At 39.3% G+C, this 15,196-nt stretch overlaps 1 protein-coding gene across 2 annotated transcripts in view; it reads right to left on the bottom strand.

The window, feature by feature from the left end:
* Positions 1-15,196, bottom strand: part of LOC111565259 (MAM domain-containing glycosylphosphatidylinositol anchor protein 1) — a 186,678-nt gene that overhangs the window by 42,925 nt on the left and 128,557 nt on the right. For both annotated transcript variants that reach the window (XM_023265327.3, XM_023265462.3), the window contains exons 7-10: positions 11,314-11,583; positions 7,819-8,148; positions 6,074-6,373; positions 30-296 (exon numbers count right to left, since the gene is read on the bottom strand). In XM_023265327.3, coding sequence (XP_023121095.1) covers positions 30-296; positions 6,074-6,373; positions 7,819-8,148; positions 11,314-11,583 — 1,167 coding nt within the window. The remainder of the gene's footprint in view (positions 1-29; positions 297-6,073; positions 6,374-7,818; positions 8,149-11,313; positions 11,584-15,196) is intronic.

Genomic DNA, 15,196 nt, shown 5'->3' with positions numbered 1-15,196 from the left:
AAAGCAAACGTTAATTTCCTTTCACTCACCAGTGACGTTAAATGTGCACGTTGACGTCCCTGCACTGTTGCTGACTCGGCACTCATAAGAGCCATTGTTGTTTGGTTCCAATTTGAACTTCAGCTCCGGCATCTCTTTCAGGTCTGGCATTGGCATACGTATAAAGTCGCCATTACGAAACCACCGAATGTCTGCCAAGCGAGGAGGGTTTGACCGCAGGACCGTACACCTCAGGGTCACCATCTGATAGTTCCTGGAGCGCACGTCCTGAAAGACTGGGTCCAGGATGGGAGGATCTGCAGAGACAAAAGTCCTGTTTACTCCATTGAAAACATTCCTGTGTTGACGATTTTACACACTGTATAAGTGGCCAATTATTAGCAGTTTCAGAGGTGTAAAAGCACATATTTTAGTTTCAAAGTTGCCAATTCATACATTTATCATTTACATTCTTCACCAGTAGCAGCAGAATGAAAACACATCCACACTGTCTTCACTTAGTTTCATCTATTGTTCTTTTACAAGCCATTTCTGCTGGAAGTCAAGGACATTTTTTGGCATACAAAATTACATAGATGCAAAATGTCATGTTTACATATTTTGTGTGCTTTTCATTTATTCATCTTCAAGACAAATTATATTCCTCAGTAGTGCAGCTGTCTTGCTAGATGGTTTCATAATGTGTCAATATAATCATTTTATACAAGGAGAGCTGCAATTTTTACTCAGCTGTGATACTGTTAAGTCAAACATCCAGTGTCAGTTTTTCACTTTGTACTTCTTTTGCAACGAACACATCATTTAGACTTAACTTTTCTGGGTTTCAACACTTTATTCATCATCATAAAAACTTATTATGCCCTTTTCACATGCTTCTATACAGCGACTGTACAAAGTATCAGAGACATTTCCTTTGTGATTAAGCACAGTGATAATGTGAGTCCTCGTTGAGATGAGGTGAAACTCATTATCCTTAGTCGGTTTCCATTTTGAAGTCAGTTTCCATCATAAGTGAAGGACTAAAATCAAAAGAAGCAGTAAGTTTGAGAAGGAATTTTAAGCTCAGACAGTGAGCTAAGATATCAAGACAACTCCAAGTGGACTGCAGCGGTAGTGTACACACACCACTATTATCCATGTCTCATTTTTCTTCCTACTGATCTTTTTTTTCTCTGCAGTGTGGATTTCCTCAGAGTATCAGAAAACATGAGTTTTGACAAATCATCTGATACAGAACAACTGTTGTTGCCACAAGGGATCAAGCATTACAAGGCACAATCCCGTCCCTGCTGCTAACTTATCCTAACCAGTTGTAATTAACCTGTCAGCAGTGATGTGTGGCTCTGCGGCTAATGACTGACTAGCTCCTGTTACCCGGGGGTCAGCCGAGACACAACACAGCCAAATTACTCTGCCACAAATCACCAGGCAGCTAGTTCACCCCTGGCTAATCATGTAGATAATAGACAAGATGCTATTAGTGGTATGCCGTACTAACGGTGATGAGATCTGGTGTTAAGGCCCCTAGAGGTGAGGCTGCATGACTAAAGCCCCTTATGAATCAAGTTTATCAGACACAGATGTGTAATTATAGTCTAATCTATGTTATGCCTGTAATTTAGACAGATAGGGCTACAGAATGAGCTGCTGTAAGGAGGGGAGAAAGCGACAGACAGAAAGATAATGTACAGTAAGAAGCAGAGATTTAAAAAGGGAGGTGCTCTTAATGTGTTTTGTATGATATGACTCTCTGGGTGATTGATAGGAGAGGTGTCTATGAAATCTTTGCTATTGAACATAGATTATCCACTGTTAATATCTTTAAACACAAACCTAAATTTACCTCTTTAGTGTGGGTTTAGATTACAGTTGTTTAGGCTGTCAATTTTTGCATGTAATCTCCTTTTATTTTCTGCACAAAGATCAAATTAATTGTTCAGTTGTTTGGGAGCAAATGGGTGTCAGTGGGCTCTGTATTCCTCTCAATTGTTTTAAAGCATTCTGCATCTCCTTGCCAATCTTGAAGCTTGATATCTTGTTCTTATTGATCTTGATGCATGCAAAATTAGACTAAAATTGTATTTTGGTTTACAATTGCGTTTTTTTTTTTGTTTGTTTGTTTTTTTTAAGAATGGCAATTTAAAGGAAAGGTGATAGACCTGTAAAGTTTAATTTAATGATACTCAGACTTTACGTGTTTCTCAAAAAGGAAACTGCTGTCATTTTAATTTTTCGGAGAAAACAGCTTCACATTTTACACAGTTGAAGTTAATAAAAACTAGAACTTACCCAAGCAGTACACATGTAGTACAGGTTTGAAAAATCTGAAGTACTGCTGCTTATTAAAAAACAGCTATCCTCTCTGGGACTTTATTTAAAAAAAATTTATTTATTTATTGCTGTAGACAGGTATACACAGCCAAACCAAATTCTTGTTTGAAATCAGTTTATCATTCTGTGCTTGTACTTCAGTCCGAGGAACACGAGTGAGCACCTGAATGCTAAAAAGACTGGAAACCACCACAGCATTTAACTCCTCAGCTTCCATGTTGTCTGTTGGTTTTTAGTGCAGACTCTCACCCTGTGGATGCAGTAACAGAACATCTTTTCATTTTTTTTTGTTTATATGACCAAACTTGTCATTTACTGTTGGGTGTTTAGTCATTATTATGTCTCCCTGACCTCTTAGAGCCACAACTATGTGAAAGAGCTGAAGGATGTGTGATCGGTCAAAGGTCTTACTGTAATCCTATGCAGCGATTAGTGTATGGTCACATACACTGCTGCTGCTTACAGACACATACGCATACTGATGACTGACTTTGGAAACAGGTGACAAGGGTAAAGAAAAACCGGCAAACTGTGGAGCACTGGTGATAGAAGTAGGCAGGAGGGAGGAAAGAAGGAGGTGAGTTGTGAGCTGGTTTGTGAGCAGTTTATAAATCATTCCATCCCCAGCAGAATTTTGTAGGCAAGTTATTACAATCTTTTACCTGACCTCATGCATTCATTTCAGCAATTATGAAAGTTTGATGGGAGTTCCACTTTTTCCAAGATGTTAGGTTACTTCAGTTTCCAACTCAACTTTTCAACTTCTCCAGAGCTTTGTTTTTTCTCATTTATTTGCACCTCATTTGGAACTGGTGGTACTACCCTGCAATGTTTCATAGTCAGAGCACCATAATCCATGTGAACACGCCATCGCTATCTGTCTTATTGAATGCAAAATGGATTCCATCCAGGAATGCAACACTGACCAACCCAAACATTTACAGTACACAAAGAGAAAATCGATTTACATGAGACCGAGAGAGGGAGGTGGTGTGTGTGGGGGAGTAAGGTGGGATGAGGGAGGAGAGAAACAGCTCTTAAAGAAGAAGACAATGAGGAAGATAAATGATAGGGAAAGTGTGGTGTGAAAGTGAGAGAAGTCAGTGATTGAGTGTGGGAGGTGGGGAGCGAATGAGAGAATGCAGGATGCAGAAAGGGAATGACAAGACAGAGAGAGGTCTTCTCTCATGGCCAGCAGTTAGCTGATTGATGATGATGAGAATGGCAATGAGGAAGAACAGCCACCTCTCTGGGAGGGAAAAGAGAAGACTGGGCAAGTTAAGAAGGGATACAAGACGAAAGAGGAAATGGGAGAGGCAAGAATCTGCAAATCCACTTAATTATATCTGCCATACAGAAATGATGGCATCCTTCCCTCACATCAATCAACAGTGATAAACACCAGAAGAAGGAAAAACCAACCCGATAAAACAAATAAATGAATTGTAATTAGGCTGGGGCATAGAAAAGGGGCAGCGGAACAAGGAGAGAGAGGAGCTGTTTTTCCACACTTTAGTTAGCTGCAGCTATACGGAAGTCTGTTTTCATTGATGTTGTTTCTCTAACTGCCAACCTGTTTCCCTCTTTTGGTTAGAGCCCCATCATGCCCCCCTCCCTCCTTCCACCATCCCTGTTTCAAGCACTCTGTTAACCCCGTTCCTCTCTTAGTCCTGCTCATGTATCTGTCTCATCGCTCTGTTTCTTTCTCTGTCCATAGTGGGGTGGCCACCTGGTCCATTAATCAGAGTTGGCCAGTGCGGACAGCAGAGCTCACAGAGTGTTGCCCTTCCACCCCGCCTGCATTAGCAAGCCCTGTAAATCCTTCTTGCAGAGGAGGGGAGGGGAGAGGAGAGGAGAGGAGAGGTAAATTCCTAGCTGGCCATGCTTTTAAGAGAACCAAAAGCCTTTTCAACTTTTTGTTAATTGCTGATTCTGTCCAGGATATGTACTTGAGGTATAACTGCTGACTCAACACCCTCTTTCTATTTGTCTTTATTTGCAACAAATAAATGCAGCTACAATGCAGTGACTGTGGTAACTCCAAGCCGTGACTTCAAAAAAACAGTGTGGAATATAATTATGGTGCCCAAAGCCTGACTTTTCTTCATGAGCTTGCTAAAATGTTTTAGTTAAATGGTTAAAAGCTGGACAGCAAAGTACATCAGTCTGAGAATTTTGGTCCAATGGCAGCATGTTTCACACACTTACATGAACGGAAAAATACAGATCCATTTCAATTTCCCCTCTGTTTAAGCCATTACAAATCTTAAACATTCTTTGTATCCCTCTGGTTCTGTTCATCACTGTAGCTTAAAGTAACTTTTATAAGTTGGCCTTGAAAAGAGGGCATGCTGTTTGATGTGCTGAAAAGGGTGACACAAATTTACTGAATTAAACCAAACACTTAACAATACAGGGATTCATGGCTGTGAAAAGAAGCAGCCCTGTCCCTACAAAGCATATTAATGAGCCATTTTATAACTTTTTCAACTAACGAATATTAAAAAAAACACCATCATTCCTGAACTGATAAAGCCTCTTGATTTAGTGCCAGAACATCTTAAGCAATAGATCTTTAATTTTCTGTAGTTTATGTTTGTTTTTACCAGTTTCCTATACTTGGTTACATGAGTGACCAGACTCTAATTCACACATATCAATTAGCAGTTAATTCTGTGTTACTGCTGACAAATTGTATTTGGCTGGCAGATTGTGCTTAATACAAATGGAGCCCATTTTGTTCTATTTTACAGCTCTACCATTTATGAAAGTAGAAGAAATATCTACCAAGTCATTGACTTGGTAGATATATCTTCTGAGAATAGAGTGAAAAGAACTAGAAACTGCACTGCATGTGCAACAGCTTTGGGAGACATTCAGTTGATGAGATGAATGAGGAGGCTTATTATGTTTGCAATACTTGATAGTTTTGTTGAAAAGCTTGCTCACTTTTAAACATATGCAGGTAGATGTGCAATAGTCAGAGGTGCCATTCCTCAGCACTGGTGAGTGCTGCCACATTTCAAGCACTGCAGAAGTAAGTAAAAGTAGGTAACCTCATGGGAAGGGAAAACGGTACTGAAATTATGCATTACTTTGGCAAGACAGATCCTTTTCCTTTCTCAAAGCCCATCCTCTGGGAGTTTTGTAATGACAGACCCCAGTGGAGTGCTCAAAAAGGTAAAGGGGTAAGTTTAGAGAAAACAGCCTTTAAGCCATGGAGGTACGTCCTCATTTTCTTTCACTCTCCCCCTTTACATTATCACATATTTTTTATCCATCTTTAAGGTGCATAGTTTTGAGCAAAGTGAGAAGATTATGCTATTACTGAGAACAGGACAAAAAAAAAGTAATGTTTTTTAATGGAACTCTGAAAACTCTGCAACCCACACTAACAAAGAAAGGTTTTTTGTATGACTTTTGAAAGTTTTTGCAAAGGTACCATTCGAAAAACTGTATTCAAAAACTGACCTCATTACTATTATTACTATTGTGTGTTGCCACTGTTACCCTGGGTTCATTAAAATTACATATTATTCTGCCTTGTATTAGTATATTACACTCCTATGGTAATTTTCAAAGCAGTCGTAACCAATTCAGAGTTATTTACACCAAACTGTGCTGCAGGATGTGATACAAGCACTCTCAATGTGTGATACCTGCCTTCTGCTTGATCAACAGGATGCTGCTGCGTGTTGTGAGATGAGTTTCTGTAGGTGAAAATAATCTGATCCACACTTACACTGCACATTGAGTTGGACCTGTGCCTCTCTGCGTTTGATGTTCAGTCCGTTGTATGGAGCGGTCTGGCACCGATACGCCCCCATCATGTCCCGGCTGACGTTCCTTAGCCTCAAACGGCCATCAGGTGTCTCCACTATGGGTCTCCCTGATGGCATTAGCAGGTCCTTCTCTGTCCGTGACCACAGTATAGGTGGACGTGGTTTTCCATCTGCTACTAAGCACACCAACTCCACATTACCTCCTTCTCGCACACTCACAATCTGACCTCCTGGTGGAACTGACAGCACTGGAGGAGACACTGGAGGGGGAAAAGAGGGAAGAAAAAAGGAAAGAAAAACTGTTTAAATTAAATTATCTTACTTCTACTTAATCTGAATAAACAAATGGTTATTTTCTTTAGAAATCTTTCATTACACCAGTGACTTTGAAAAAATGAAAGGCAAATAAAAATCTAATATGCTGTAGGTTGTGAATATCCACAGAGAAAAGCAGGCAATTTTAGAATACTACTGAAATAAAAATACTTGTGTATGCTAAATTAAAAAAAAGAAAAAACAAAACTAAACCTTGGGAAAAGTTTATGAGATATCGCTGCACGCTTCTAAACAGTGTAAATAGATGAATCTAAGCTGAAGTGCACACGGCCAATACAATAGTATAAAAAGGAGGGTTACATGTTGTTATGTAACAAATCAGAAGGCAGACATAACTTTAAAATCTCAGATGGCACAGATAGAAAATGTGGATAACGGAGACAGATGGAGGATAAAAGCGGTATCACACAAACTGACATTTACAGAGCTAATTTCATTGGACAATCATGCAGTTTGATTGAAACATGGGGACATTAAAACAGATTATTGCTCGGTATTAAGTACTAACATTTTAGTTAACTACACACGAGATTGCACACATGAATGCATAATTTACACCACCCCACGCTTTCTGTGTAGTACCAGCAGAGCAACAAGGTGCGTACAAAGGCAGAGGAAGGAGAAATGGGATACACATCTGAGAAAAATATATTATGAATTATGTATTAAGGTTAAAACTATCAGGATTTAGGAAAAAAATCATTCTGCAATGGTGATGCAAGGATGCACAGTCTGACACTTCGCAGGCTGTTGTCGCTGGCTAGGAACAAAACAGGGGAAACAAATCTAGAAGGTCGAGTAATTAAGACACCAAACTGTCAAATAATATGAAGGACCTAAATCTGACTTGAAGGCTGTAGATAGAATTAATCATGGATAAAGGTAAGGCTGTTTGCAAGACCTTGATATTAGTCACTCAAATGAATCAGTGGAAGCTCTATGAATGATTAATTTTATGCCATATATTAGGATAAGGTGAATTTGGTTGAATTCAAATGAAAATTAATGAATTATCTCTTAATTCTCCCTTAATGATTTCCTTTTAGGTTGCAGCCCCATATTGTATATGATATCTGCATATATTTGCATATATATGCATATATTTACTGTATGAAAAAAAGAGTCCTTCTGAAGAAAATCAAGTTCTTTAACTTATCTCACACACTGTACCTTCAAAAATGTGCATGTATTTATGACTTAGTTGCACATTTCTTATGGTCTGAATACAGAAATTTGTATTGTTCCATCAAACAAAAAGTGCCAGTTGTTTGCTTGTTGGTTAGCTATTTCCACAGGTGACAGAAACTTAGTATCTCATGATAATTTGTCTCAGTCTGATAGAGATATGACATAAAAAAGAAAATCTCACCACTGTTCTGAGAAATGTTGACATCCACACGAAGCTCGGGCACTCTGCTACCTGGGAAGTTGGCCACGCAGCTGTAGGTAGCCAAGTCTCTGAACTTCATGTCTACAATCTCCAAGCTACTGGTGCCGGGCGCCATGTCTGGGTCGCTACGCAGTAAAATCAGGGTCTCTGAGTTGTAGACCGGCACACCGTTCTTGTACCAGGTGTAGTTGACTTTCTCCTGTGGAGTGGCATCAACGTGGCATGACAGCTTGAGGTCTCGACCCATTTGAATGGTCTCACTGTCCTTGTTCGAGTCTGGTGTAATTTGGAAAGTCAAGTTGCTCATTGCTGAGTGTGGCAGTAGAGGAGTGAAGAAGAAGAGAGAGGAAAGAGTTAAATATACAACAAAAGACCTACTAACACTAGAAATAAAAATGTATTTGCCATACACGAGACCAAGTGCACAAAAAGTGCCATCTTGGTGTGTTTTGTTGGGATGGAACAAACTAATTTCAACAGTTAAAAAAGTTCCCTCCAGAAAAGGATGGTAACTGGGTTTGTGTTCAACAGAGTTAAAATGGGGACTAGGTAAGGGTTGTATTTAAGGGGGCAGCACACATGTACAGTTGTAAGGAAAAATAAGTACATCTTATGGAAATGAACATACCCTTGTTTTCATAAGGTCATATTTCACCTCTTTCGCAGAAATAACTGGTTTAGGAACAGATTTTCATGCAAAATTCCTTCAGTTTCAAGATGTTAGTTCTACCTGTATGCATATATTGCCAATTTCAAATCTCCCCAACACACTTCTTCCTACGAGATTTATTTTGGTGTACTTGCTTGTGCATTTAGGATTACCATCCTCATGAAAGGTCAACTTCTGCTTCTTCAACTTCAACCCTTAGACAGATGGCCTCAAGCACTCTTTGATATGAAGCAGAATTCATAGTTGAATCAATGCCTGCAAGCTGCCCAGTCCCTGAGGCAGTGAAGCAACTCCAGACTATAACATTTCTACCAGCATGCTTCAAAGCTGGTATGAAGTTTTTTCTCCTGAAAAGTTGCCTTTGGTCTATATCAAACATGTCTACCGTTAATGTGGTGCAGCACATTATCTCTGCACGTCATTCCTGTTTCTCCTAGACCTGTTGTTTGCCTGTATGTTTGTTTACAGGAAAACTGCAGTTAAGCTTGCATATCCTTTTTAGCACACCTCCAATGCAGGTCAAATTTATGCAATCTCCATTTGATTATAGACGTAGAACTTTGACACAAACAGTTGCAAGAGATACCCACAGTTCCTGTGATAACATTTTGGTGCTCTTCTTTGAGACTGCTTTGTGCACCTAACAGTCCGCTCTTAGGAGGACAATGCCACTTTTGAGGTTTTGAGTCCACTGCCAGACTCATCCACAATCATCCACAATCTGTTTTGTCTGAAGTCCTTAAAGAGCTTTAGAGCTAGGTGTGATGGCACCACACACTTAAGCACCTAAGACGATAGCAAACCCTTGATGTCAGATAATTAAATTATTATTTTTTGTGTCATTTGTTTGTGTAAATCACTTCTATCAACAGACACCGTTTGAAAGAGGATCAGTGATCTTGCTGCAAAAATCTATCATTTCCATGAGATGTATTTATTTTTTCACATGACTGTAAGCCAAGTCAATAAAGTTTGCTGAGACTTGTTGAGTGTATGTAAATTCAAATCAAAAGTTCTGTAAAAATAGGAAATGTAGAAAAATTTAGAAATTACATCAAAACAAAGGAATTGATACAGTAGTGTGTGTGAGAGAGAATAAGGATGTAAAACAGCAATTAAATGAAAAGACGTGGATGAGCAACGAGGAAGATGGGTATTACAGAGCAGTAGATGAGTGTGTGGCATTGAATGTGAGGCATAAGGAGGGGGAAGTACAACAAAAAGACACCAAAGGAAAACGGAAATTGGAAAAGAATGACAGCAAGAGAGAGGAAGAAGCAAATTGTGAAGGAGGGTGAGACAAAAGAAGCCAGATACAGAATAAAATAACAGCGGGAGAAGGAGGAGGGGGGGAAACAAAATCAAGGACAAAGAGTAACTCTCACACTGTCACATTTAATTTTCAGTTTCAAAGGCTGCGTTTCCCCAACAGATTTCCATGTTGAATACAAAACAGCTCTCTGTTTCCCCACTAAGGGGAGAGACAGGCAGCGAGGAGGAGTGGGGAGCTGGATTTAAAGTCCTTTTCGAGCTTGTTAACAAGATGCTTGGGTGGAGTCATGGATATGAGGCAGGGACCATATGGTTAACATGAACCTGCAACGTCACCTGATTAGAATGTGTGTGTCTGTGTGTGTGAGATGGGAACCTGTGTTTGCATGAGTGCTCATGTGCACGTGTCTCCTGCCTACCAACACACTCGTATCTCTCTGCACTCACTGACTGTGTGTCTCTTTCAGCGACTTACCACCTGCGCTGGTGTGACAATACGTTCAGGCCCATTAAACTAACAGGAGAAACCCATCCAGAATACACTCTCTACAGTGTTAACTAACAGAAGAGACTGTCGCTAATTGCTTCCACTCTAGTCTAACTAATTGGAGTGAATAAAGATGATTAAAGAGGCTAAAAATAGCCGGAGGGGAGGGAAAATGGAGGGATTCTGCTTTAACAGCAGGGAAATTACAAAAAGAGCAATACTTAACCCGCCTATTCTGACAAGATTTACATCAGCTTCCTGTAATGATGGATCAACTGCTCTCTCTCTCTCTCTCACACACACACAAACACAAACACACACACACACACACAAACACACACACTTAAATACATTTGCATATGTCATGGACTAAAGTGCTAAAAATGAGAAATGTAGTTGGTTTTATTTGATATTTTCAAGAAAACTAAGACATTTATGAGGTGTATGTATTTCCCGTGTCAAAAATAACAACAAAGGAAAGTAAATGGGCGTTTAGAACCACTGGTTTACTGCCGGCCTGCTCTTCCGAAATAAATAAATGCATGAAAATGTTTCAGCTTTGCGGTTGGTAAATGAAGAACCGAAATTGTTGCTGGATGAATTGCGTAAAGTTTGGACACAGCCAAACTTTCCTGTCATGCGAAAAGTAAATAACTGCCAACCGTTCAAAATCCCATAATTTCTTTGGACAAAGTTTAATCTAATTCTGAAGTAAGTCTGGTTGACACAAATTTCTGTGTCGTAAAAGTCTTTCTCTAGACACAAAAATGACACCGGCCATCTCGGTTGTTTCTCAGTGTCAAATGGAACCTCTGGCTTTTTGGAAAGTCATCTGTTAGTTTCTCTGAAAATGTCATGTGTAGCTCTGTTATTACAGAGCTTCACAACAGACAAAATGGGGGACAGCTTTGACCAAGCATTGTGCTCCTTAACCTACCACTCGGAAGCACATGCCATCCATGTCAACACACTGCAGTTCACCAATAAATCTCCTAACTACTAACCATCCCTTGCCCAGGAACACACACAAACATGCTTTACTTACTCCTGACAACAAGATTGACGTTCTTGCGAGCAGGGTTGCCCACGTTGTTGACAGCTGTGCAGTTGTAGAAGCCTGCATCTGCTGGGGTGACAGCTCGTAAAATCAGTGTTGACTCTCGAACCAGGGCGCTGAGGGGAAGAGGGCCGGGGTAACGCGTCCACGTCACATTGGGCTGAGGGAAACCTGCCGTCACCTCACAGGTCAGGAGGACGTCCTGCCCAGGATCCACCACCACCGTGTCATTGACCGACAGCCGGATCATGGGGGGACCTGAGGAGGAGAGGAAATCAAAGGAAATCACTTTCTCTGCAGCTGTATGGAACTGAACTAAAATGTATTTTCTTGTGATTTACAGCTGAGGACTGGGGACTGCAGATGTTAGAGTCCAAAGTTGTCCAACATCTGAAGATTTGTAGTTAAAAGAAGATTTCTCGGTGATGCTACAGGAGGGTTGCAGGATTTTGTATGTAAATGGTGACATGATTTATTTAGTTACAGGATGGAATTTACCCAGTGACTCATTAGATTCTGTACCTAAAGCACATTTTATAAAAATGTTGCTTGAAACCCTGTTTTACATTACTGTAAATGCATTTACCACACAACGGTTGCTTTATTGAGCAAGATAAACATAATAATGATTTCAAAAAGTGTAACTGACTAGGAAAAATATATCTTGAGCAGCAATAAACTCCTTTTTTCTGTATAACAGTAATGGATATTTTAGGGGAGGGAGCTCCAGCTGTCTATGGGGAATCACCACATCTCTATGTAAATTTCAGCAAAAAAAAATAAAAATCTAACCAAATCAGCACACAGCAGCTCTTTATAATTTTGTTCCAACAGCAAATATGGTGTAGTGTGTACACATATGTAAATATGTGCCAGAGTGTATTTGTTTCCCACTGAGTGTGTCTCGTGCATGTGTGTGCCTGCGAGTCACTGTGTGTTGTACACACTAATTAGTATACCAGGTGTAATTCATGTCCCTGTCCCCCTGCCACAGCATCCAGTTCCTGTGACTAAACCAACAGAAAAGTAGAGGATGACCCAAAATGCAACTGCAAAAGTGGACAAAAAAAAAATGACTTTTGCGAGAGACAGAGATCGATCGGACACCAGCAGTTTCAAAATACAAAAAAAGGGCAGAGCAGTGGGAGCGAGGGGCGCACATACTACATGGAGCATTACCAAACAACTGAGAGGAAGGACAGAATAAAAGACAGGACTGAAGCAGGACAGGGGAAAAGGGCAACAAGCAAAAAAGGGATATTAATCATCAAGAGGAGCTTTGGAGTGAGGGAGGAAATAAATACGAAGTGACGGTACACACATACATACACAAACACTGATAACCACACACCACAAAGTGTGTTCTGTCTGCAAAATACCACATAGATATCTGTTGGTCGTATTTTTTTTTAACATCTATTCAAATCTCTTTCAGTCAACACACCTCATTAACATTTCATGTTTAGCTAAACTGTGACCTGCTTGCAGGTGGCTGTTGGGAATTTTTGTTTATCTAACACTCCTAAATGGTTGTTTAATCATATACTCTGGCTTTAATAATTGCACATTTTGTGTGCAGTTAAAGAGCTTTTTATGTATAAACAAAGGTCCTCATATGCCCACTACTGAGCTCCTTTAAATGAGGCATCAAATATGACTTACTTTATGGTCTAATGATGGTAAAATATCTGTTTCATATATTGTTTAGTTCAATGTAAATCCCAGTGCCTTTAAAAGGTTCACAATGCTCTAGTTCATGCAGTTCAACTCCACCTGCAACATCTTGTAATAGGTTTTTGCATATCTAGCCACAGGGCGTAAATGGGGTGACGGGAGGGTAACATTGAGAGAAATGAGCTTGTGACCAAATGTCACCTGTTTAAATCCCTTGAGTGGCTACAAAAATCTTTTTGGTGCAGTAGAATAGAAAGGTTTCCACCTCCCTCATCAACTACAGTAAAAACACCCTGAGGCAAAGCAGCCGAGCCCCAGTTTCTCTACTGGAGGTGCTTCACTGGCCACGAGTTACTAATCTGTGGTTGTACTGTACAGCTCTCTGGTGTCAATTCGTCTCTGTGTGTATAACTCTAAGTCTATCTTTAACTATTTGGCCAAGTCACACCACCAAAAAGAGAAAAAATAAAACAAGGTCATTCTATTAGAATTTTGTTCAATCACACTGTCCCTTTGGCTTTTGTATGTGTTTTTATCAAAACTTCTTTTTCTTTAGGCTTGTAAAACATAATGCTATATAAATGATATACTGCTCAGGCAAAAATGTTTTTTCCCCCAATGCATTCTGTATATTAATTTATTTTCTTGATATAACGCACCTTGTTACTTGTTAGGAAAATGTGTCTTTTCTCACACAGACACAGACACACACACAGACACCCACACTGTAAAGATCTGGAGATACAGCAGTAAACACCTCTTTATTTGCCAGTATGAATTTATTCCAGTTCTGTGGATGAAGAAGGATGAAAGAGGCTTACACTCTCTAATAGGTTTAGATGCTTCATCCAACCTTGGAATCAGAACCAGGTGAATCCACAGTAACCCAAGCAATAATTATGTGCAGCAATATGTAGGCCAGTCACCTCTTTCTGCCATTAGTGATACTTGTAATATGCTGCTTGAGAAAAGAAAAGGACCTCGACATTGGATACACTTCCATTTTTTTCTTTTTTACATTATTACCATGCAAAAATAATCATAAAACAGGGGAAGTATTCAGCTGTTGAAATTACGTCAACCTCTTTCATAGTTGGTTCACAAGGCTGGACATTCAAACTGGTCCTCTCATATATATTAATCCAGGTTGTTTTTATGCTTGTTTTTTAAATCACACACATCTCTGTAATCAGGGGACTGGAAGACAGTCGAACGGTGGTCAGTTGCTGATCATTTGTGTATTTTTGCATAGTCTTCTTCACTATTTTAATATTAATATTCAGTGCATTGTCTAATATTCTTATCAGCAAGCAATGTGTGCTTGTTTACACTTAATATGCAGATTTAATGTATAACTGAGATATAACCTGTTATGAACTCATAATATGTACAATATGTCATACAGTTTCACGTATCAAAGATTTTGTTCTGTTAAGTAAATCTCAAATCACAAAATATAATACGTAACTGTGCATGTATTTATGAATGTAGAGTCACAGTGAAAGTCATGCAAGAACTTTTGTTGTTTTTCATATTAGCTTAGCAAATGAAGCAAAATGTGATAAGGCCAATGCAAGGTCCAGAAATAGAGAAAAATACAAATTTTTAAACAAATTATGATATCACTGACATGCTAATTCTTGTATAAACTATGGTAATTGATATAATGAGAAATTAATGTTAATCATATTAACATATTTTTCTGATTTTATTTATTTATTTATTTTCCAAGTGACCTATGGTGTTGTTGCCTTTATTTTATACCCAAAAGGTCATTCTGTGGTTGCTGTTGGGACACTTGTTTATTTGTGGAAATGTGTATCAGTGAGCAGGTTTCTGTTTAATGAACCCACTTCTGATTAGTAAAATATTTCCTTTTATCTCTCGTCATGCATTAGCCATGAATTATCTAATAATAATCAATGTGTACCATGTGAGTGTGTGTGACCGTTTTATGTTGCAAACAGTTTCAGTTGATGAACATTCTAAGAAATATCTTCAAGTTTTGAAGTATTTCTACCTTATCCATACCATCTTAAAATGGCTTAAGTGTAACTCTCTGTCTCCACCCACTCCTCTTCGATTACTGCAGCACAAGCACACCAGCTCACCTAAGCCTCTGCTCAAACACTGTAAATTGCTCTATGCTATACACAGTGTCAACCTCTAGTATTGAGGTAATGCAGTCATACATGTT

This window comes from Amphiprion ocellaris, chromosome 1, assembly GCF_022539595.1.
Source record: "Amphiprion ocellaris isolate individual 3 ecotype Okinawa chromosome 1, ASM2253959v1, whole genome shotgun sequence".
Taxonomy (NCBI): Eukaryota; Metazoa; Chordata; class Actinopteri; family Pomacentridae; genus Amphiprion; species Amphiprion ocellaris.
Note: the sequence above shows the minus strand (reverse complement) of the source record. Positions and strands in the feature narration are given on the sequence as shown.